The sequence below is a fragment of the Odocoileus virginianus genome, chromosome 12, assembly GCF_023699985.2.
Source record: "Odocoileus virginianus isolate 20LAN1187 ecotype Illinois chromosome 12, Ovbor_1.2, whole genome shotgun sequence".
Taxonomy (NCBI): domain Eukaryota; kingdom Metazoa; phylum Chordata; class Mammalia; order Artiodactyla; family Cervidae; genus Odocoileus; species Odocoileus virginianus.
Genome location: NC_069685.1, coordinates 32,382,144 through 32,404,023, shown reverse-complemented (window position 1 = coordinate 32,404,023; position 21,880 = coordinate 32,382,144). Strand labels below are relative to the sequence as shown.

The window sequence follows — 21,880 nt, the reverse complement described above, 5'->3', positions numbered from 1 at the left end:
CTGGTGTGCTGCAGACCATGGGGACGCAAAGAGTCTGACATGACTAAGCGACTGAACAACAATGACAAACCCAGAGCAGACATCATTCTCAAAGGTTACAAACTAAAAGGATTTCCTCTAAGATCAGAAACAAGACAAGGATGTCCACTCCACCTTTATTCAACTTAGTTTTGGAAGTCCTAGCCACAGCAATGAGAGCAGAAAAATAAAAAGGAATCTGAATTAAAAAAGAAATAAAACTGTCCCTCACAGATGAAATGATACTATACATACAAAATCCTAAAGATGCTACCAGAAAACTACTAGAGATCAATGAATCTGGTAAAGTTGCAGGATACAAAAGTAGTACACAGAAATCTATTGCATTTCTATACATTAACAATGAAAGATCTGAAAGACAAATTAGGAAACAATCCCATTTACCACTGTATCAAAAAGAATAAAATGTCTAGGAATGAACCTAAGGAGGCAAAAGACTTGTACCCAGAAAACTATAAGATACTGATGAAAGAAATCAAAGATGATAGAGAGCCATCTCATGTTCTTGGATTTTAAGAATAAATATTGCCAAATTGACTGTATTTCCCATAGTGATCTACCGATTCAATGCAATCCCCATCAGTTTACCAATCCATTTTTCACAGAAGTAGAACAAAATATTTTACAATTTGTATTGTCAGCCATGACAAGTGCCATGGGTGCTTACCATCTACCTTTACAAGGATTAAATCATGTGCTGCAGCTGCTGACTTTCAACAACCCTTGAAGGAATTCAGGGTGGAGAGCAGAAATGAAGCACTCTGTGCTTGGGAAAAAACTGGCAGAACAAGTCTTGAGATAGCTTGTACTCTCCCTTCATCAAAATCATATTACACTGTCCTTTTCCTCTATCTGTATGGAACAGTTTCTCAACTATCTGAGGTACTGTCTGCAGAGCTGCATTCCTCATTTTTGCCCCAAGTGAAAAAAAAAAAAAAAAAAAAAACAACACAATGTGAGTGTTGCGAGTTCAGTTTTAAGGTGACAGTTACGGTGACCATGACAGAGGGACCCAGAGTGGGCTTCTCTCCTCTGCCTGAGATCTAGAAGGAACTGGAGCCTTGGTACCAGCACAGCCCCCTTGCACCTTTACACCTCTTCAGAGTCCATACAGATTGTAAGTCTCTCCTGATTCTTGGATCTCCTGTATTGGTTGGTGATTCTGAGTTTTATTTAATTGTAAAACAGGTTCATGCCCTCTCCCAGCTGAAAGATATTTTTTGGGGGAGGAACTGGTCGAAAGATACCAAGGAATACCCACCCAACTGGAAGACAGGAGAGGGGCTGGTTGAAAGATACCAGAATTTGCTCAGCTGTAGAAGACTGAGTGGTCTATGCTGGGTGGTGAGGTAAGAGGCTGGTCTGATGCTTTTACAAGGGACATCAAATAGGAAGTCAGCCTCTATATAAAACCTCAGCCAGGGTTATATAAATACAAAACTTATACTTGCAAGTACCTATTTGATTGGGGAAAGTATACTAAAGGAGACCCCAACCTATAATGACCAAACTGGGATTCTTTTGATGTTCCAAAACTGGTATTTTTACATACACTTAGAAAAAGCTGGCTACAAGAATCACACAGACTGAATGGAATGCTTACTTTGATTGGTATCTAGAAGCCTCTCTTGAAACTGTACCAGAACAAAAAAAGGCTACTAGCAGTCTGTCAATGACTGTCTCTACCTCCAGGTATCCTGTTTTATCTGAATTACTCGGTGAGATGCTGTATCTTTTTTTCTCTTCCAACTCTTCTGCCTCCTGCTGCTCCCCTTTCCCCAGCAAAGGAAGATAAAACAAAAGTTACTAACTTTTAAAGCAATATTCTGGCTTGATACCTGAGTCATTCTGTTAACCACCAAAATGATCCTTTGCTTAATCCTTTTTGGAAGGTTTAGATGAGAATTTGGCTATTCTAGTTAAAAAAAAGACAATCTAGGTTAGTCTGAGTTATACACAAACACTTCTTACACTGACTGACCAACTTTTCAGAACCATTAAAAGATAAGGGGGTATCTATAAAAATTACAAAACTTCAGTTGTGCCAATTAATCACACAATGCCACTGGAAGGGTAACTGACCCACAACCAGCAGACAAAGTTGGCTTGAATACATGTATATGTGTGTATCCTGAGAGAATAAATTCAAATTAGGAGAATCTGATTTTCACTCCCTGTACCTTGAGACCAGAGCTCCCAGGAACACTAATCTATTCTATTCCTGAAACCGAAGTGGAAAAAACAAAACAAAACAGGGAATGCAGCCTTCTAAAATCTTTTTTATAAACTAGTGAGTTTTATATTGAGATATCTGAGTCATGACTAAGTTTAGAAAACAAAGCTAAATTTATCTGTCTGAATGTATGTATCACTATGTATCTCTGTTTTTGGATACTATGGCTGGGGTTAATTTCTAAGTGAGCTCTAATTTAATTGGCCTGCATAAAAGTGATGAAAAAATTCTAAATACAAGGAAAGTAAGTCAAAAGAATTTCTGGTTCATGGGAACTAGGAAATATTCAATATTAAATTAGTTGTTGTTCCATTGCTAAGTTGTGTCTAACTTTTTGTAACCCCATGGACTGCAGTATTCAAGACTTCCTGTCCTTCACTATTTTGCAAACTCATGTCCATCCAGTCAGTGATGCCATCCAACCATCTAATTCTCTGATGCCCCCTTCTACGCTTGCCCTCAATCTCTCCAAGCATCAGGGTCTTTTCCAATGAGTTGGCTCTTGCATAATGTGGCCAAAGGATTGGAGCTTCAGCACCAGTCCATCCAATGAATATTCACAGTTGATTTCCTTTAGGATTGAATGGTTTGATCTCCTTGCTGTCCAAAGGACTCTCAAGAGTCTTCTCCAACACCACAGTTTAAAAGCATCAATTCTTGATGCTTAGCCTTCTTTACAGTCCAACTTTCACATTCACACATGACTACTGGAAAAACCGTAGGTTTGACTAGACGGAACTTTGTCAGTAAAGTGATGTCTCTGCTTTTTAATATGTTGTCTAGGTTTGTTATAATTTTCCTTCCAAGGAGCAAGTGTCTTTTAATTTCATGACTGTAGTCAGCATCCACAGTGATTTTGGAGCCCAAGAAAATGAAATTTGACACTGTTTCCACTTTCCCCCATCTATTTGCCATAAAGTGACAGGACTGTATGCCATGATCTTCATTTTTTGAATGTTGAATTTTAAGCCAGCTTTTTCACTCTTCTCTTTTACCTTCAAGAGGCTCTTTAGTTCCTCTTCACCTTTCTGCCATTAAAGTGGTATCATCTGCATATCCAAGGTTGCTGATATTTCTGCTGGCAATCTTCATTCCAGCTTATGAGTTATCCAGCCCATATTTTGTATGATGTACTCTGCATATAAGTTAAATAAGCAGGGTGACAATATACAGCCTGTCATACTCCTTTCCCAATTCTGAACGAGTCCATTGTTCCATGTCCAGTTCTAACTGTTGCTTTTTGTCCTGCATACAGGTTTCTCAGGAGGCAGGTAAGGTGGTCTGATATTCCTATAAGAATATTCCACAGTTTGTTGTGATCCACACAGTCAAAGGCTTTAGTGTAGTCAATGAAGCAGAGGTAGATGTTTTTTGGAATTCCCTTGCTTTTTCTACGATCCAATGGATGTTGGCAATTTGATCTCTGGTTCTTCTGCCTTTTCTAAATCCAGCTTGTACTTCTGGAAGTTGTCTGTTCACATACTGCTGAAGCCGAGCTTGCAGGATTTTGAACATAACCTTGCTAGCATGTGAACTGAGTATGGTAATTTAAACATTCTTTGGCATTGCCTTTCTTTGGGATTTGAATGAAATGACCTTTTCCAGTCCCGTGGCCAGTGCAGAGTTGTCTGAATATGCTGGCATATTGAGTGCAGTGCTTTCACAGCATCATCTTTTAGGATTTAAAACAGCTCAGCTGGAATTCCATCACCTCCACTAGCTCTATTTGTAGTTATGTTTCCTAAGGCCCACTTGACTTCATATTTCAGGAGGTCTGGCTCTAGGTGAGTGACCACACCATCTTGGTTACAAGGGTCATTAAGAGCTTCTTTGATAGTTCTTCTGTGTATTCTTCCCACCTTTTCTTAATGTCTTCTGCTTTTATTCTGTCCTTGGTGTTTTTGTCCTTTACCACGCTTATCTTTGTATGAAATACTTCCTTGGTATCTCCAATTTTCGTAGAGATCTCTAGTCTTTTCCATTCTACTCTTTTCCTCTAATTCTTTGCATTGTTCACTCAAGAAGGCTTTCTTATCTCTCCTTTTGTTCTCTGGAACTCTGCATTCAGTTGAGTATGTCTTTCCCCTTCTTCTTTGCCTTTCGCTTCTCTTCTTTTCTCAGCTATTTGTAAGGCCTCCTCAGACAACCACTTTGCCTTCTTGCATTTTTTTTTCCTCCCTTGGGGATGGTTTTGGTCACCACGTCCTGTACAATGTTATGAACCTCTACCCATAGTTCTTCAGGCACTCTGTCTACCAGATATAGTCCCTTGAATCTATTCGTCAACTCCCCTGTGTAATCATAAGGGATTTGAAACAGGTCATACCTGAATGGCCTAGTGGTTTCCCCTACTTTCTTCAATTTGAGTGTGAATTTTGCAATAAGGAGTTCATGATCTGAGCAGCAGTCAGCTCCCAGTCTTGTTTTTGCTGACTGTATGGAGCTTCTCCATCTTCAGCTACAAAGAACAGAATCAATCTGATTTTGGTACTGACTATCTGGTGATGCCCATGTGTAGAGTCATCTCTTGTGTTGTTGGAAGAGGGTATTTGCAATGACCAGTGCATTCTCTGGGTAGAATTCAGTTAGCCTTTGCCCTGCTTCATTTTGTACTCCAAGGTCAAACTTGCCTGTTTACTCTGGTATCTCTTGACTTCCTACTTTTGCATTCCAGTCCCCTATGATGAAAAGGGCATCTCTTTTTTGGTGTTAGTTCTAGGCAGTCTTGTAGGTCATCACAGAACTGTTCAACTTCATCTTCTTCAGCATTAGTGGTTGGCACACAGACTTGGTTCAGTGTGATGTTGAAAGATTTGCCTTAGAAATGAAGTGAAACCATTCTGTTATTTTTGAGACTGCACCCAAGTACTGTATTTTGGACTCTTTTGTTGACTATGAAGGCTACTCTATTCCTTTTAAGGGATTTTTGCCCACGGTAGTAGATATAACAGTCACCTGAATTAAATTCACCCATTCCTGTCCATTTTAGTTCAACGATTCCTAAAAATGTCAGTGTTCACACTTGCCATCTCCTGTTTGACCACGTCCAATTTACCTTGATTCATGAACCTAACAATCCAGGTTCTTAAGCAGTATTGTTCTTTACAGCATCAAACACTACTTTCACCACCTGACACAACCACGACTGGTCGTTGTTTCTGCTTTGGCTCAACCTCTTCATTCTTTCTGTAGCTATTTCTCTGCTCTTCCCCAGTAGTATATTGGATACCTACTCATCTGGGGGCTCATTTTTCAGTGTCATATCTTTTTGCCTTTTCATACTGTTTATGGGGTTCTCAAGGCAAGAATACTGAAGTGGTTTGCCATTCCCTTCAGTGGACCATGTTTTGTCAGGCCTTAAGTAGCAGGGACATGCCCTTCAACCACTCCACTTAGCTAAATGACATGCATGGTCCCCTGGCTGTTCCAGTGCTAGTCCTTGTTGAGCATGTAATGTTCACCGACTGTTGAGTATCGGTCAATGTGCAGCCCAGGGCTGAGGCCAAGGCCTTACTGGAGTGGCTGGGAACGGGTTCAGGAGAGGCTGCAGCTGATGTTGGAGAACGCCCAGGAACAGAGGGCTCCCTGGTCTCTGCTGTGGCTGACCACCCTGGGGCTGATCTGCCACCCAGGAGCAGTATTAGTCTTTAAGTCTTTTGATCTAATTAATATAGATATGTCCTGAGTCATCAACATTAAATTTACTACATAGGTGGCTCAGATGGTAAAGAATCTGCCTGCAATGTAGGAGACACAGGTTTGATCCCTGGATCAGGAAGACCCTTTGAGAAGGGAGTGGCTACCTGCTCCAGTATTCTTGCCTGGAGAATTCAAGGGAGAGAGGAACCTGGTGGGCAGTATGTGGGGCTGCAAAGAGTCAGACATGATTTGAATGACTAACACACATACTATAATACTTCCACTGTGCCGAGGTTTAATATATACTAAATAAGATCTTATTATGTTTGTTACACATTTGTCACCGAGGAAAGTAACTTAATGTGAAGAAACTTTTTTTTTCTTTTTTTTTTTAATTTTTCTTTTCCCCTGGGAACTTGCAGTAAGAAATGTTTCCTGAAGCATTTCAGACTGTATTATGATAAACTTCAACTTTTCAGAAAACCAAAACCATCTGAATCAAGCTGCTCTCACCTGAAAAACCTCAATTTACCAGGGCTATTTCAGATTCATTCCACAAACAGCCTAGCTGAATTAGTGATGCACACAATTCTATTTACATTTGACGCTGGCCTAACAGATCTGTGCCACCATGTGAGTCCATTCATTGACAATGTAGAGATCAACGCGCAGTAAACTCAAGGTGACTCAAGTGTGTGTGTAGCGGGGCCAGGAGTTGGTCGTCTACGTCATTGCTTCTATTTTTCAAGTACTATTACAAGTTATGTGCCCTGCCCCCAACTGTTTTTTTCTAATGGTGCGTCTCAATGTCCCTGTCCCTTCTGCTTGGGTTAGTATCTCTTGTCAGGGCAGTAATTTAGTTCTTTAAATCCGGATATAATGTATAAATGGGTCATTTGGCTCAGTTAAACCCCATCATTAAAATTGATCTCCGAATTAAACAAAAATGGATTTTTAATCGAAAAGCTCATCAGCTCCACCTCCTGTCCCCTCACTTTGCCCGGCCTTGTCCACCTGGTCTCGCACCTTTCCTAGATTGCCTCTTGGGAAAGGATGAAGAACCTCGGCAGACACCCCTCTCAGGATCAGTCGTCCGGCGCGAACACATTTTGGAAAAAACAGAAAACAAAAAACGGCTGGCTTTGGGTTTTTTTTTTTTTTTTTTTGCTTTTAAGCTTAATATTCTTATCTTTGCCTTCCAGGCGGAAGGTCAGCTCCAACCCTTCTTTCCTGCGCTTCTCCTTCGCAAATGGGGCACGATCCCTGATGCTTCCTCCCAAGTTAGGAAAGGGACAGAACTTCCCCAGGAGGTGCGCAGCGTCTCCGCAGCGCTTTCGTGGTTCCGTCCCCCCAGCAGGAGACCCTCGTGAAGAAACTTTTAAGGAAAGAAGATGTAAATGAGATAACAGCTTTTAGATAAATTCTATTAAGAGTAATTATGTTTTAATCTCTAGTTTTTGGTAAACTGAATGGCTAAGGTTGTGCAATATTAACTGACAGAAGTTTACTGAAAGATTAATTGCTGATCACTGGCTTCCTCATACAGGGAAATTAAAGATATTTTGGATTCTTAATGAATATGTTTGGTGCCATCCTAAGATGTTCACTGTAAGAAGGCAAATCCTTCTAGAATTATCATTAGTATTTATGTTCACAATCTATAGAATGCTAATGCAAAGGTCACTTCATGGATACTTAAGGAAAAGAGGATGTGTATTTTCAGTTAACGTAGGCATGAGGAATGGAATTAAATTTTATTAAGGGAAAAGGAAGTAGGTCTGACTTAATGGGTGACTGTTTATTGACAGGAAAATTAAGTGATGACTAGAGAAAGTTTTGTGGAAAACGAACCACAAGAAAAGAATTTTGTGCATGGTACAAGTTTCCTAAGTGATCTGCTCTGTATTTGCCTTCAAAATCTTTTACTGCTACTTTTGCTAAGTGAATAACTATGGATTCAGAGTGACTTAAGATCCTATCTGACTGAGTGTTCTAAATGCTTTTGATATTCTTTGACAAAACTTTCTAAATCAAATTCTAATGAAGTCTTTTTAACCTCTAGCTAACTTTAAGATGCTTCAAAAGGCCCCTGAAACATTCCAAAGAGAGAGATAAACTAGATTCATTTGATAGGTTAAATTACAAGAGAAGTTCATGACATTGTACAGGAGGCAGTGACCAAGTCCATCCCCAGGAAAAAGAAATGCAAAAAGGCAAAATGGTTGGCTGAGGAGGCCTTACAAATAGCGGAGAAAAGAAGAGAGGCTAAAGACAAAGGAGAAAAAGAAAGATATACCCATCTGAATGCAGAGTTCCAAAGAATAGCCAGGAGAGAGAAGAAAGCCTTCCTCATGATCAATGCAAAGAAATAGAGGAAAACAATAAAATAGGAAAGACTAGAGATGTCTTCAAGAAAATTAGAGATACCAAGGCAACATTTCATGCAAAGATGGGCACAATAAAGGACAGAAACAGTAGGGACCTAACAGAAGCAGAAGATATTAAGAAGAGGTGGCGAGAATACACAGAAGAACTATATAAAAAAATGTCTTCCTGACCCAGATAACCATGATGGTGTGATCACTCACCTAGAGCCAGACATCCTGGAGTGAGAAGTCAAGTGGGCCTTAGGAAGCATCACTGTGAACAAAGCTAGTGGAGGTGATGGAATTCCAGTCGAGCTATTTCAAATCCTAAAAGATGATGCTGTGAAAGTGCTGCACTCAATATGACAGCAAATTTGGAAAACTCAGCACTGGCCACAGGACTCATAAAGGTCAGTTTTCATTCCAATCCCAAAGAAAGGCAGTGCCAAAGAATGTTCAAACTATTGCACAATTGCATTCATTTCACACACTAGCAAAGTAATGCTCAAAATCCTCCACACTAGGCTTCAACAGTACATGAACCAAGAACTTCCACATGTTCAAGCTGGATTTAGAAAAGGCAGAGGAACCACAGATCAAACTGCCAATATCTGTTGGATCATAGAAAAAGCAAGAGAGTTTCAGAAAAATATCTACTTCTGCTTTATTTACAACGCCAAAGCCTTTGATTGTGTGGATCACAATAAACTGTGGAAAATTCTGAAATAGATGGGAATACCAGACCACCTGACCTGCCTCCTGAGAAATCTGTATGCAGGTCAAGAAGCAACAGTTAGAACCAGACATGGAACGACAGACTCATTCGAAATAGGGAAAGAAGTACGTCAAAGCTATATTTTGTCACCCTGCTTATTTAATTTATATGCAGAGTACATCATGCAAAATGCTGGGCTGGATGAAGCACAAGTTGGAATCAAGATTGCTGGGAGAAACGTCAATAACCTGAGATATGCAGATGACACCACCCTCATGGCAGAAAGCAAAGAGGAACTAAAAAGCCTCTTGATGAAGGTGAAAGAGGAGAGTGAAAAAGCTGCTTAAAACTCAACATTCAAAAACTAACATCATGGCATCCAGTCCCATCACTTCAATACAGATGGGAAACAATGCAAACAGTGACACACTTTGTCTTATTGGGCTCCAAAATCACTGCAGATGGTGACTGAAGTCATGAAATTAAAAGATGCTTGCTCCCTGGAAGAAAAGCCATGACCAACCCCTAGATCATGTGTTAAAAAGCAGAGACATTACTTTGTCAATAAGGTGCATGTAGTCAAAGCTATAGTTTTTGCAGTAGTCATATATGGATGTGAGAGTTGGACCATAAAGAAAGCTAAAGCTGAGCACTTAAGAATTGATGCTTTTGAACTGTGGTGTTGGAAAAGACTCTTGAGAATCCCTTGGACTGCAAGGAGATCCAACCAGTCCATCCTAAAAGAATCAGTCCTGAAAATTCATTGGAAGTACTGATGCTAAATCTGAAACTCCAATACTGTGGCCACCTGATGTGAAGAACTGATTCATTGGAAAAGACCCTGATGCTGGGAAAGATTGAGGGCAGGAGGAGAAGGGGGCAACAGAGGATGAGATGGTTGGATGGCATCACCGACTTGATGGACATGAGTTTAAACAAGCTCTGGGAGTTGGTGATGGACAGGGAAGCCCTGAGTGCTGCAGTCCATGGGGTTGCAAAGAGTTGGACATGACTGAGCGACTGAACTGAACATTAGAAAACTAGACTGGGTGCCTTATGAACAATGCCTATATATTATTACCCTTACAGAAAGCGACTGGTATGGGACTGACTGTATCAGATGACCAGAGATTCACTGGGTTGTACCTAATGGGACTTCAGTGGATTTGTGGTACTAATGTATGGCCTTGGCTTCCAGTGAGACACACAGGAAAGTGTACCCTCAGATTTTCATGGACTCAAGGTCATATATATAACAATTTAGGGATGATTCTAGCCAATCTACCATTGGTATGAGCCCAATGGGTCAAGAGCTCTGTATTCTACCAATATGACCATGTAGCAGCCATTTTGCACCTTCAATAGGGTTGAAGAATGTAATTGGTCATATTGAAGTCTTAAATTTTACTCAACAAGCTTTAAATAATAGTAACAAGGCTATCAGCCTACTGAATTCTGAGGTCTCTATGATGAGCAAAGCAGTACTATAAAACGGCATGGCCGTTGTCATCCTTATAGCATCTCAGGGAGATACTAGTGCCATAATTCAAACTGAATGCTGTGTTTTTATACCTGATGAATCCTCTACTATAACATGTTTAACAAACCATATAAAAAAATCAGATTTCTGCCTTAAGTGACCTACTGTCTAGTTTTGATGACCTCTTCAAAAACTGGTTTAGCGTGAGAAGCTCTTGACTTAAGTATTTAGTTATAACTCTACTGTTATTCACTGTATTGTTTGTATTTTGCCTTTTCTACAAGATCATTGTTTCCTGTATTACAAAATGGGTAAGTGAACCTCCAAAAATGATGATGACAAGGCAACTTGAAGCAGTAGATCAAATATATATTTCAGTGTGTGACCAATGATTATAATAATATAATTCTAAATATGGGAAGAAACAAGAGGAAATCTTTCCTGGATTACAACAGATTAAGACAGGTTGGTCCAGAAGCCACTTTGATTACTGATGATAAGACCTAATCCAGTAATAGCACACTGAGTGGCCTGTGAAATCTTTGCCAGAGCTAGGAATGAGCCTTCCTAGCACCACTGTATGAAATGGTCATGAAATGCCTCCCAAGTATGGCCTAACTTATGATCACGAGAAGGTCCTGTCAACTACAGTTTGGCACCTGCCATGGGTGCTTGCCGTCTGCCGCTACAGGGATTAAACCATGTGCGGCTGCAGTGGCTGAGCTTTAACAACCCATGAGGGAATTCAGAGTGGACAGCAAAAATGAGGCACTCTGTGTTCAGGGAAAAACTGGCAGGATAAGTCGTCAGATAGTTAAGAAATTCTTGGTAGCTGATTTTGTGAGCCCAATTCTTATATCTTCTTGTATCTAGAGAAGCATTAAAATCCTTTCTGGTGACATCTATTTCTCGTGACTAGAAGAAACCTTCTGGAAAAATATGTGCTTGTGCTTGACTGCATGCTGTTTCCTTTAATCAGTATCACATATATAGTGTCCTTCCCCCCTATCTGTGTGGAACAGCTTCTTAGCTATACAAGGTGGTATCTCCCAGGCTGAAGTCCTCATCTTAGCTCAAATAAAACTTAGCTTGCAACTCTCATGGTGTGCATTTTTTAAAAGTCAACAGTATGGAAACACAAAAGACTCCAAATAGCCAAAGAAATCTTGAGGAAGAAAAACATAGCTAGAGGAATCAGGCTGTCTTACTTTAGATTATACTATTTTAACAGAAAGCTACAGTAATCAACACAGTATGGTACTGGCACAAAATCAGAAGTACAGACCAACTGAACAGGAAAGAAAGTCCAGAAATAAGCCCACAGAACTATGGTAACCTAATCTATGACAAAGGAGCAAGAACAAACAGTGGAGAAAACACCATCTCTTCAATAAGTGCTGCTGGGAAAACTGAAGAGCTACATGTAAGAGAGTGAAATTAGAACATTCTTGTAAAAGAGTGAAATTAGAACATTCTGTATCTCTAACACCATATACAAAAATAAAGTAAAAATGGATTAAAGACCTAAATGTAAGGCTTATACTATAAAATTCTCAGAGGAAAACAGGGGGAGAACACCATGACATAAATTGTAGTAAGCTCTTTTTTTTAATTCACCTCCTGGTGTAATGAAAATAAAAAAAGTAAATGGGACCTAATTAAACTTAAAAGCTTTTGCACAGCAAAGGAAACCATATTTAAAATGAAAGACAATGCTTAAAGTGGGAGAAAATATTTGGAAACAAAATGACCAACAGGGATTAATCTCCAAAATATACAAATAACTCATGTACCTCTACACCAAAAAACCAAACAGCCCAATCAAAAAATGGGCTGAAGATCTAAATATACATTTCTCCAAAGAATACATATGGCCAAGAACCACATGAAAAAACGCTCAATATCACAAATTATTAGAGAAATGCAAATAAGAACTATAATAAAGTATCACTTCACACCAGTCAGAATGGCCAAACAATCTACAAACAATAAATGCTGGATAGAAAAGGAAACTCTCCTACATTGCTGGTGGGAATGTAAGCTGGTACAACCACTATGGAAAACAGTCTGGAGGGTCCTTAAAAAACTAAAAACTGAGCTACCATATGATCTAATGATCCCACTCCTGTGCATATATCCAGAGAAAACCATAAGCCAAAAAGATAAATGCACCCCAGTGTTCACTGCAGCATTTTACAATAGCCAGGAAACAGAAGAAACATAAATGTACATCAATGGATAAATATGACACGGTGTATGTGTATATATATATACACACACACAATGGATTATTACTCAGCCATAAAAATCAATGAAACAATGCCATTTGCATCAACCTGGATTGACCTGTCACACTGAATGAAGTAGGTCAGACAAACATATGATATGACTTATATGTGAAATCTAAAAAAACACAGTACAAATGAAACTATTCACAAAAGAATAAGAGTCACAGATGTGGACAACAAACTTACGGTTACCAAGGGAAAGGGGGTGGGGTGGGAGGGGTAGACTGGTAGACGGGGTCTGATACACACACCACTACATGTAAAACAGGTAACAGGAACCTACTGTATAGCACAGGGAAATGCCTCTCTCAGTCTCTCAACTGTGTCTGACTCTTTGCGACCCTATGGACAGTAGCCCGCCTCTCTCTGTCCATGAGATTTCCCAAGCAAGAATACTGGAGTGGGTAGCCATTTCTTTCTCCACAGGGAGCTCTTCTCAGTACTTTTTAATGATAAAAGAATCTAAAGAAAGGAGTACATATAGGTATATGGATAACTGATTCACTTTGCTATATAGCAGAAACTAATGACACTATAAATCAACTATAATCCAATATTAAAAAAAAAAAAATCTTTGAAGAAACAAGTCCAGGATCAGATGGCTTCACAGGTGAATCCTATCATTTAGAGAAGAGTTAACACCTATCCTTAAACTGTTCCCCCAAAATGCAGAGTAAGCAATAACCCCAAGCTCATCCTACATAGCCATCATCACCTTGATATCAAAACCAGGCAAAGATATCACACAAAAAAAGAAAATTACAAGCCAATATTACTGATGAACATAGAAGAAAAAAATCTTAACCAAATATTAGCAAACCAATCCAAGAATACATTAAAAGGATCAAAGACCATGATTACATGGGATTTTTTTATTCCAGAGATGCAAAGATTGTCCAGTATGCACAAACCAGTCAGTGTAACCCACAACATTAAAAAAAAGTGAATTAAAACCCTATCATCTCAATATATGCAGGAAAGAGCTTTTGACAAAATAAAAAAATTTATGATAAAAACTCTCCAGAAAGTGAGCATAGAGGGAAGCTATGTCAACATAATAAAGGCTATATATAACAATGCCACAGCTAACATCATTCTCTGTGGTGAAAACCTGAAAGCATTTCCTCTAAGATCAGAAATGAGACAAAGATGTCCACTCTTACCACTTTAATTCAACATAATTTTGAAAGTCCTAGATATGGTAATCAGAGAAAAACAACAAATGAAAGGAATCCAGATAGGAAAAGGAGACATAAAATTGTCACAGTTTGCAGATGACATGATATTATATATAGAAAATCCTAAAGATGCTACCAGAAAACTTCTAAAGATCATCAATGAATTCAGTAAAGTTGCAAGATACAAAATTAACACACACATTTCTTGCACCTGTGCACTAACAATAAAAGATCAGAAAGAGAAATTAAAGAAACAATACCATTTACCATCACATCAAAATTAAACCTATGTAAGGAGGCAAAAGACTTGTACTCCAAAAACTGAGACATCAATGAAAGCCAACAAAGATGACACAAACAGATGGACAGATATACTTCTTGGATTGGAAGAATCAGTATTGTCAAATTACAATACTAACGAGGGCAATCTATAGATTCAGTGTAACCCCTAACAAATTACCAATGGCATTTTTCACAGAACTAGAACAAAAAGTGTTTATAAATTTGTTTGGAGACACAAAAGACTTGGAAAAGCCGAAACAATCTTGAGAAGAGAAAAATAAAATGAAATAGAGGCACCAGACTCCCAGACATCAAACTATACTACAAAGTCACAGGATTCAAAACAGTATGGTACCATCACAAAAACGAAAGTACAGATCAACTGAACAGGATACAAGCCCCAGAAGTAAACTCATGCACCTATGGTCAATTAGTCTATTTCTAAGGAGGCAAGACTATATAATGCAGAAAAGAGTCTCTTCAGTAAGTCATGCAGCAAAAACTGGGGCACTATATGTGAAAGAATGATATTAGAACATTCTCCAACACCATACACAAAAATAAACTCAAAATGGATTAAAGACCTAAATGTAAGACTGATACCATAAAACTCTTAGAGGAAAACATAAGCAGAATGCTCTCTGACATAAATCACAGCAATATCTTTTTGTATCTACCTCCTGAGTAATGAAAATATAAACAACTAATTAAACTGAAAAGTTTTTGCACCACAAAAGACTACACAAAATAAAAAGACAGCCCACAGAATGGGAGAAAATGTTTGGAAATGAAGTGATCGACAAGGGATTCATCTTCAAGATATACAAATGGCTCATGCAACATAATGTTAAAAACAAAAACAAAAAATGGGCAGAAGACCTAAATAGACATTTTTCCAAAGAAGATATATAGATGGCCAAAAAGTGCATGAAAACATGCTCAACATCACTAATTATTAATAGAAATGCAAATCAAAACTACAATAAGGTATCACCTCACACCAGTCAGCATAGTGATCATCAAGAACTCTATTCACAATAAATGTGAAAGACTGGAGAAAAGGGTATCCGACTATGCTGTTGTGGGAATGTAAATTGGCAGAACCACTAGAGAGAACAGCATGGAGGTTTCTTAAAAAATATAGAACTATCATGTGATTCAGCAACCCCACTAATGGGCATGTATCTGGACAAAAACATCATTTGAAAGGTACCTGCACTCCAATATTCACTGCAGTGCTGTTTACAATAGCCAAGTCATCGAAGCAAACTAAATGTCCACTGACAGAGGAATGGATAAAGATGGGGTACATATATACAATGGAATATTACTCAGCCAAAAATGAAACAATGCCAAAAAACACAGATGAACCCATGGATAATCATACCAAGTGAATTAAGTCAAATAGAGAAAGACAAATATGATGTCATTTATATGTAGAATTTTTTTGAAAAAAATCAATGATACAAATAAACTTATTGGCAAAACAGAAACAGACCCACAGACCCACAAGAGACTTCTAATTGCCAAGGAAGGAGTAAATGTGAAGTGAAGGAATAAGTTCGAGGAGTTTGAGATTAATGTGTACACAGTGCTGTAAATAAAACAGATAATTGGCAGGGCTCTACCTTAGAGCACACACACTCTTCAGTGTTCCATAACCGCCTATACGGGAAAGGAACCAAAGGAAGCATGGATATACATCTATGTTCAATGGGCTCAGCTGTACACCTGAAATGAACACAACATTGTAAACCAACTATATGAGAATGGAAAAAGAAACTTTTTTAAAAAAGAAGACTGACCACTATCATCTCTTCTATTAAACATACTATTGGAAGTCATAGCCACAGCAATCAGAAAAAGAGAAGGTATACAAATTGGAAGAGAAGAGGTTACTTATATTATATGTAGTTGATATGATCCTACACATCAATTCCCCTACATATGAAAGAATTTGAGTTCTGTTCTGACACAGCACATTTGTAAGTCCAATTTTTCGTAAAATCAGCGTAGGTACTCAACTAATACAATCAGCTGTATAGTACTGTACTATAAGGTTTATAATTCTTGTCATATAAATAATACATAAAAATGAACACAAAAATAAAACATTTTTCATCTTACAGTATACCACCAATGAAAAGGAGAGTAGTACAGCTCAACAGCTGACACACAGGGGCTGGCACCCAGTGAACAGGCAAGATTGGAGGAGTGAGAGGAGGTGAGAGTTGGTAGAGCTGAAGGATCATCAGCAATAAGAGACAGATGGCCAAGTTGCAATTTCACTCATGCCTGACATTTATGTAAAGCTCATTTGCATCTTTGAACATATGCAACTTGAAGGTTCATATGTAGGGGACTTACTGTATACAGAAAGCCCTAGAGACGTCACTCAAAAACTACCAGAGCTGATAAATGAACTCAGCAGGGTAGCAGGATACAAGATTAACAGAATTTGGCTGCATTTCTTTAAACTAACAATAAAATATCATAAAGGGAATGTAAAAAAAAAACTTTTCAAAATTGCACCCCCAAAATAAAGTACTTAGGAATATAGCTAACCAAGGAGGTGAAAGCTTAAGACATTAATAAAGGAAAGTGAAGATGATTTAAAGAAATGGAAAGATATTCCATGCACTTCAATTGGAAGTATTCATATTGGTAAAATGCCCACACTATACAAAGCAATCTATAGATTCAATGTAATCCTTGTTAATGTACATATGACAATTTTCACAGAACTAGAATAAGCCTAAAATTTAATTAGGATTCATGAAAGACCCAGAATTGCCAACGCAAGCCTTAGGAAAAAAGAACAAAGCAGGGGGCATAACCCTCCCAAACTTCAGATAATATTACAAAGTTTCAGTGATCAAAACAGCATGATATAAAAACAGATCAATGTAACAGAACAGAGCACCCAGGAAGAAACCCACACATTGACAGTCAATCTTCAGTAAAGGAGAAAAAAATATACAATGGGGGGAAAAAGTCTCTTCAGCAAGTAATACTGGAAAAGTTGGACAACAACACATAAACTAACAAAGTTAGACACACCCTTTCACCAAACACAAAAATAAGTGCAAAATGGCTTAAAGATTTAAATATAAGAAATGAGAGCATAAAACTAGAAGAGATTACAGGGAAAACATTCTCTGACACAAATCATGCCAATGTTTTCTTGGGTCAGTCTCCTGAGGCAATAGAAATAACAAAAATAAACAAATGGGACCTAATGAAACAAATATTTACACAGCAAAGGAAAACATAAACGAAATGACAAACTACAGAATGGAAGAAAATATTTAAAAATTATGTGACTGACAGGAGCTTAATTTCCAAAATATTAAGAACAGTTCATACAACTCAATGACAGAAAAACAAAAATCCAGTTGAAAAATGGACAGAAGACCTAAACAGACATTTCTCCAAATAAGAAATACAAAATGGCCAAAAGGCACATGCAAAGATGCTCAACATTGCTATCTACTAGAGAGATGTAAATCAAATTTACAATGGTCACCATTAAAAAACTCTCCAAAATTTAGTTAACAAATGCTGGATGAGATGTGAAGAAAAGGGAACCTTTCTAAACTCTGGCTGGGAATATAAATTGGTACAGCCAGTACGGAAAACAGGATGGAGGTTCCTCAGAAAACTAAAAACAGAATTACCATATGATCCAACAATCCCATATACCCAGACAAAACTCTAACCCAAAAAGATACATGCACCCCTATGTCACATAGCAAAGTCATGGCAGCAATCCAAACAGTCATCCACAGATGAATGGGTAAAAATGTGGTACATATACACAAGAGACTACTACTCAGCCATAAACAAGAATGAAATAATGCCATCTGCAACAACATAGATGCAACTAGAGTTTATCATACTATGTGAAGCAAGTAGGAGAAAGAAAAATAACACATGGCATCACTTATATCTGGATTCCAAAATATAGAAATGAATCTATCTGTGAAACAGAATCATAGATACAGAACAGACTGGTGGCTGTGAGAGGGACAGGGAAGGGATGGAGCGGGAGGTTGAGGGTAGCAGATGTAGGCTTTAACACTGGGAATGGATAAGCAGCAAGGTTCTACTGTGTGGCACAGAGAACTATGTTCAATATCCTATGATGAATCAGAATGTAAAAGAATATTTTCTTTAAAAATTACATACAATTCAGTCACTTTGCTGTACAGTAGAAATTAACAGAATATTATGAATCAAATATACTTCAATTAAATAAAGAAATATTCTTTCTCTTGGAAAACAAAAAAAAAAACTTATTAGAACTGATAAATGAATTCAGTAAGGTAGCAGGATACAACATCAATGTATAGAAATTGGTTGTATTTCTTTAAAATAAAAATGGAATGTCAGAAAGAGAAAGCAAATGTACTATCTCATTTAAAATAACATTAAAAAAAAAAAAACCCAAACCCTAGAAATAAACCTAACTAAGGACGTGAAAGATTTAAACTTTGAGAATTGTAAAACTTATAAAGGAAATTGAAGATAACCAGGGAAATGGAAAGATAACCCATGCTCTTGGATTGGAAGAATTAATGCAGTTCAAAAGGCTACACTACCAAAAGCAATCTAAGATTTAACATGATCCCTATCAAATCACCCATGATATTCTTCTCAGAGCTAGAATAACCCTCACATTTATATGGAACCACAGAAGACTGAGAAATGCCAAAGCAATCCTGAGGAAAAAGAACAAAGTTGAAGGCATACCCCTTCCAGACTTTAGACAACAGTACAAAGCTACAGTAATCAGAACAGCATAGTAGTGGCACAAAATCAGAATTACTGATCAGTGTAACAGAATAGCGAGTTCAGAAATGGCAGATTAATCTTTGACAAAAGTGGAAAGAATATACAATGTAGAAAAGACAGTGTCTTTAGCAAGTGGTGTTGGGAAAACTGGAAAGCATGTAGATTAGTGAAGTTAGAACATACCCGCACACCATACATGAAAATAAATATAAGATTTTTATGAAAATAAGAAAAAAAATAAGAGGAGTTTCATAAAACTCAGAAATAACACAGGGAAAACATTCTTTTTTTTTTTTTTTTTTTGCCACCAACAGCACTGTGCAGCTTTATTAACCATTCAAGTACAGTAGCGTCTGTAAGATCGGGACAGAATTGGGATTTAAAAGTGAACAGATAATCAGCATCTAACAATTTGAAAGAAGCCACTACATACTCTTTTCACAGACATGTTTTCATGGAGCCAATACAGTACTAGCCATTAACCCAGCACACCAGGTGTACTGAGGTAGAAAAGATGCAACAAGAAAAATAGCTACATTAGAAAGACTTCAACACTTTAGAAAAAGAGTAAAACACTTTTCGTTTCTCCCCTTTAGCCCCTAGAACAACATCATACCGTCTGGATCTACCTATACAGTCCTACATCAGCTTCTAGAATATTTGTCAGGAGGGCAAAAGTAAAATGACACTGGCCAGTACAGTCTTTGGATATTTAGGAAGGGGAGGGGGAGAAAGTCAGTTCTCAGATCAAATTAGTCAGCTTCAGTCTCATCAGCAGGGTCTTTGGATTCTTTGTTCTTCCGCACTTCTTCAATGTGCTTGTCCTTCTCTCGCAAACGCTCCAGTTTGGCAGCCATTTGTGCCTCCCGGTTCTCTTTGTTGGCTTCCATCTTGTGGGTCAGCTTCTCTTCCGCCATTTTACTGAAGTTGTTGTTCTCCTCTATCGCTTTCTGAAGCACTTCTTTCTCGTGCTCCCGTTTCTCAGCAAGCTGCTTCAAGACCTCAGCTTCATGGGACTTGCGTCTTTCTTCTGCAGCTTCTAATTTCTTCTGAATTTCCTCCAGGGAAAGATCCTTCTTCTTAGGAGGGGAAAGGGGAAATTCTGGGACAGATTCTTTTGATCGAGGGCTGAGAATCAGCTCAAAAGCCTGGCCTGAGGCACGCTTCTCCAGTTCCTTCACCTGGATATCAGAAGAAGCCATGGTGAAGAGAAGACAAGAGACTGGCAGTGTACTCTACACGATTCACTGGCAAGGAAAACCCTGCTTAGTCCGAGCCGCCTGGCCACACTCTGGAAAACATTCTCTGACATAAATCTTAGCAGTATTTTCTTAAGTAAGCCTCCCAAGGCTAAAGAAATAAAAGCAAAATTAATTGGTTCAAGAAGGACATGTGTTCATCTTCTGCCAGAGCAGCAAAATCGCACCTAGCTGTAGAACAACCTTAATTGATAAGAAGCCAATGGAACCCACCAAACAAGATACCTCACACATCCAAGGACAAAAGAGAAGCCACAATGGAACAGTAAGAGGGGCACAATTACAATAAAATCAAATCCTATACATGCTAGATGGGGGACCACAAGCTGGAGAACAATAGTATCAAAGAAGTTCTAGGTGTGAAGGTTCTAGGCCCCACATCAGGCTTCCTAGCCTGGTGATCTGGCCAACGGACTGGGAATCTCCAGGGAATCTGACTTTGAAGGCCAGTGAGATTTGATTACAGAAATTCCACAGGATTGGGGGAATATAGACTCTTGGAGGGTAGGAACAAAATCTTGTCCATACTTGGACACAGGGAAAAGGAACAGTGACCCAAGAGGAGGCTGAGCCAGACCTAACTATGAGTGTTTGAGGGTCTCCTCCAAAAGCATGGGTCAGCAGTGGTGCACTACGGAGACAGGGGCACTGGCAACAGCAGTCCTAGGAGATTTCTGAGTTCTCCAGGAGGTCGCCAATAGCCCTACAATAGGGTCTGTAGACTCCAGGACTGGGTCACCTCATGCCAAACAACTAACAGGAAGGGAGCACAGCCCCACCCATCAGCAGATAACTGGATTAAAGTTTTACTGAGCACAGCCCTGCCCACCAGAGCAAGACCCAGTTTTCCACACAGCCAGTCTCTCCCATCAAAAAGCTTACATGAGCCACTTATCCTCTTCCACCAAAGGGAAAACAGAAGAAATAAGAACAACAATCCCAGCAGGCTCCAGAACTAATACCACAACCACAGAAAGCTAAACAAAATGAAAAGAAATAGAATTATGTCCCAGATGAAGGAACAAGATAAATCCCTAGAAAAACAACTAAATGAAGAGATAAGCAACTATGTAGAATAATTCAGAATAATTATAGGAAAGATAATCCAGGATCTCAGAAAAAAGAACAGGAAAAGATGCAAAAAGAAATGTTTGGCAAAGACCCAGAAGAACTAAAGAACAAAGAGAGATGAACAATACACTAGAAGGAAAGAATAACTGAGGCAGAAGAATGGATAAATGACCTGGAGGACAGAATGGTGGAAATCAATGCCACAAAACAGAATATAGAAAAAATTATGAAAAAAAAATTAAGACAACCTAAGAGACCTCTGGAACAACATTAAATGCCATCCATATTCATATTATAAGGGTCCCAGAAACAAAAGAAGGAGAGAGAAAGGAAAAAAAGAGCAAGAGAAAGAGAAAGGACCTGAGAAAATATTTGAAGAAATAATAGCTGTAAACTTCCCCACCATGAGAAAGGAAATAGTCAACCCAGTCCAGGAAGCACAGAGAGTCCCTGGCAGGATAAACCCAAGGAGGAGCACACCAAGACACACAGTAATCAAACTAATAAAAATTAAAGACAAAGATAAAATATTAACA

General features: G+C 38.5%; 2 protein-coding genes across 14 annotated transcripts in view; both read right to left on the bottom strand.

Annotated features, from left to right (window-relative positions):
- The window catches only part of NUDT6 (nudix hydrolase 6), a 77,488-nt gene that overhangs the window by 30,119 nt on the left and 25,489 nt on the right, over positions 1–21,880 (bottom strand). For 3 of the 13 annotated variants that reach the window (XM_070474885.1, XM_070474886.1, XM_070474883.1), the window contains one exon: positions 15,849–15,951. The exons of the other annotated variants lie outside the window; for them this stretch is intronic. In XM_070474885.1, coding sequence (XP_070330986.1) covers positions 15,849–15,951 — 103 coding nt within the window. The remainder of the gene's footprint in view (positions 1–15,848; positions 15,952–21,880) is intronic. 13 annotated transcript variants of the gene reach the window in all.
- Positions 19,327–20,324, bottom strand: LOC139037749 (stathmin). Its single transcript, XM_070474892.1, has one exon. It carries the CDS (start codon positions 20,214–20,216, stop codon positions 19,767–19,769), a length of 450 nt encoding a protein of 149 aa, XP_070330993.1. The 5' UTR covers positions 20,217–20,324; the 3' UTR covers positions 19,327–19,766.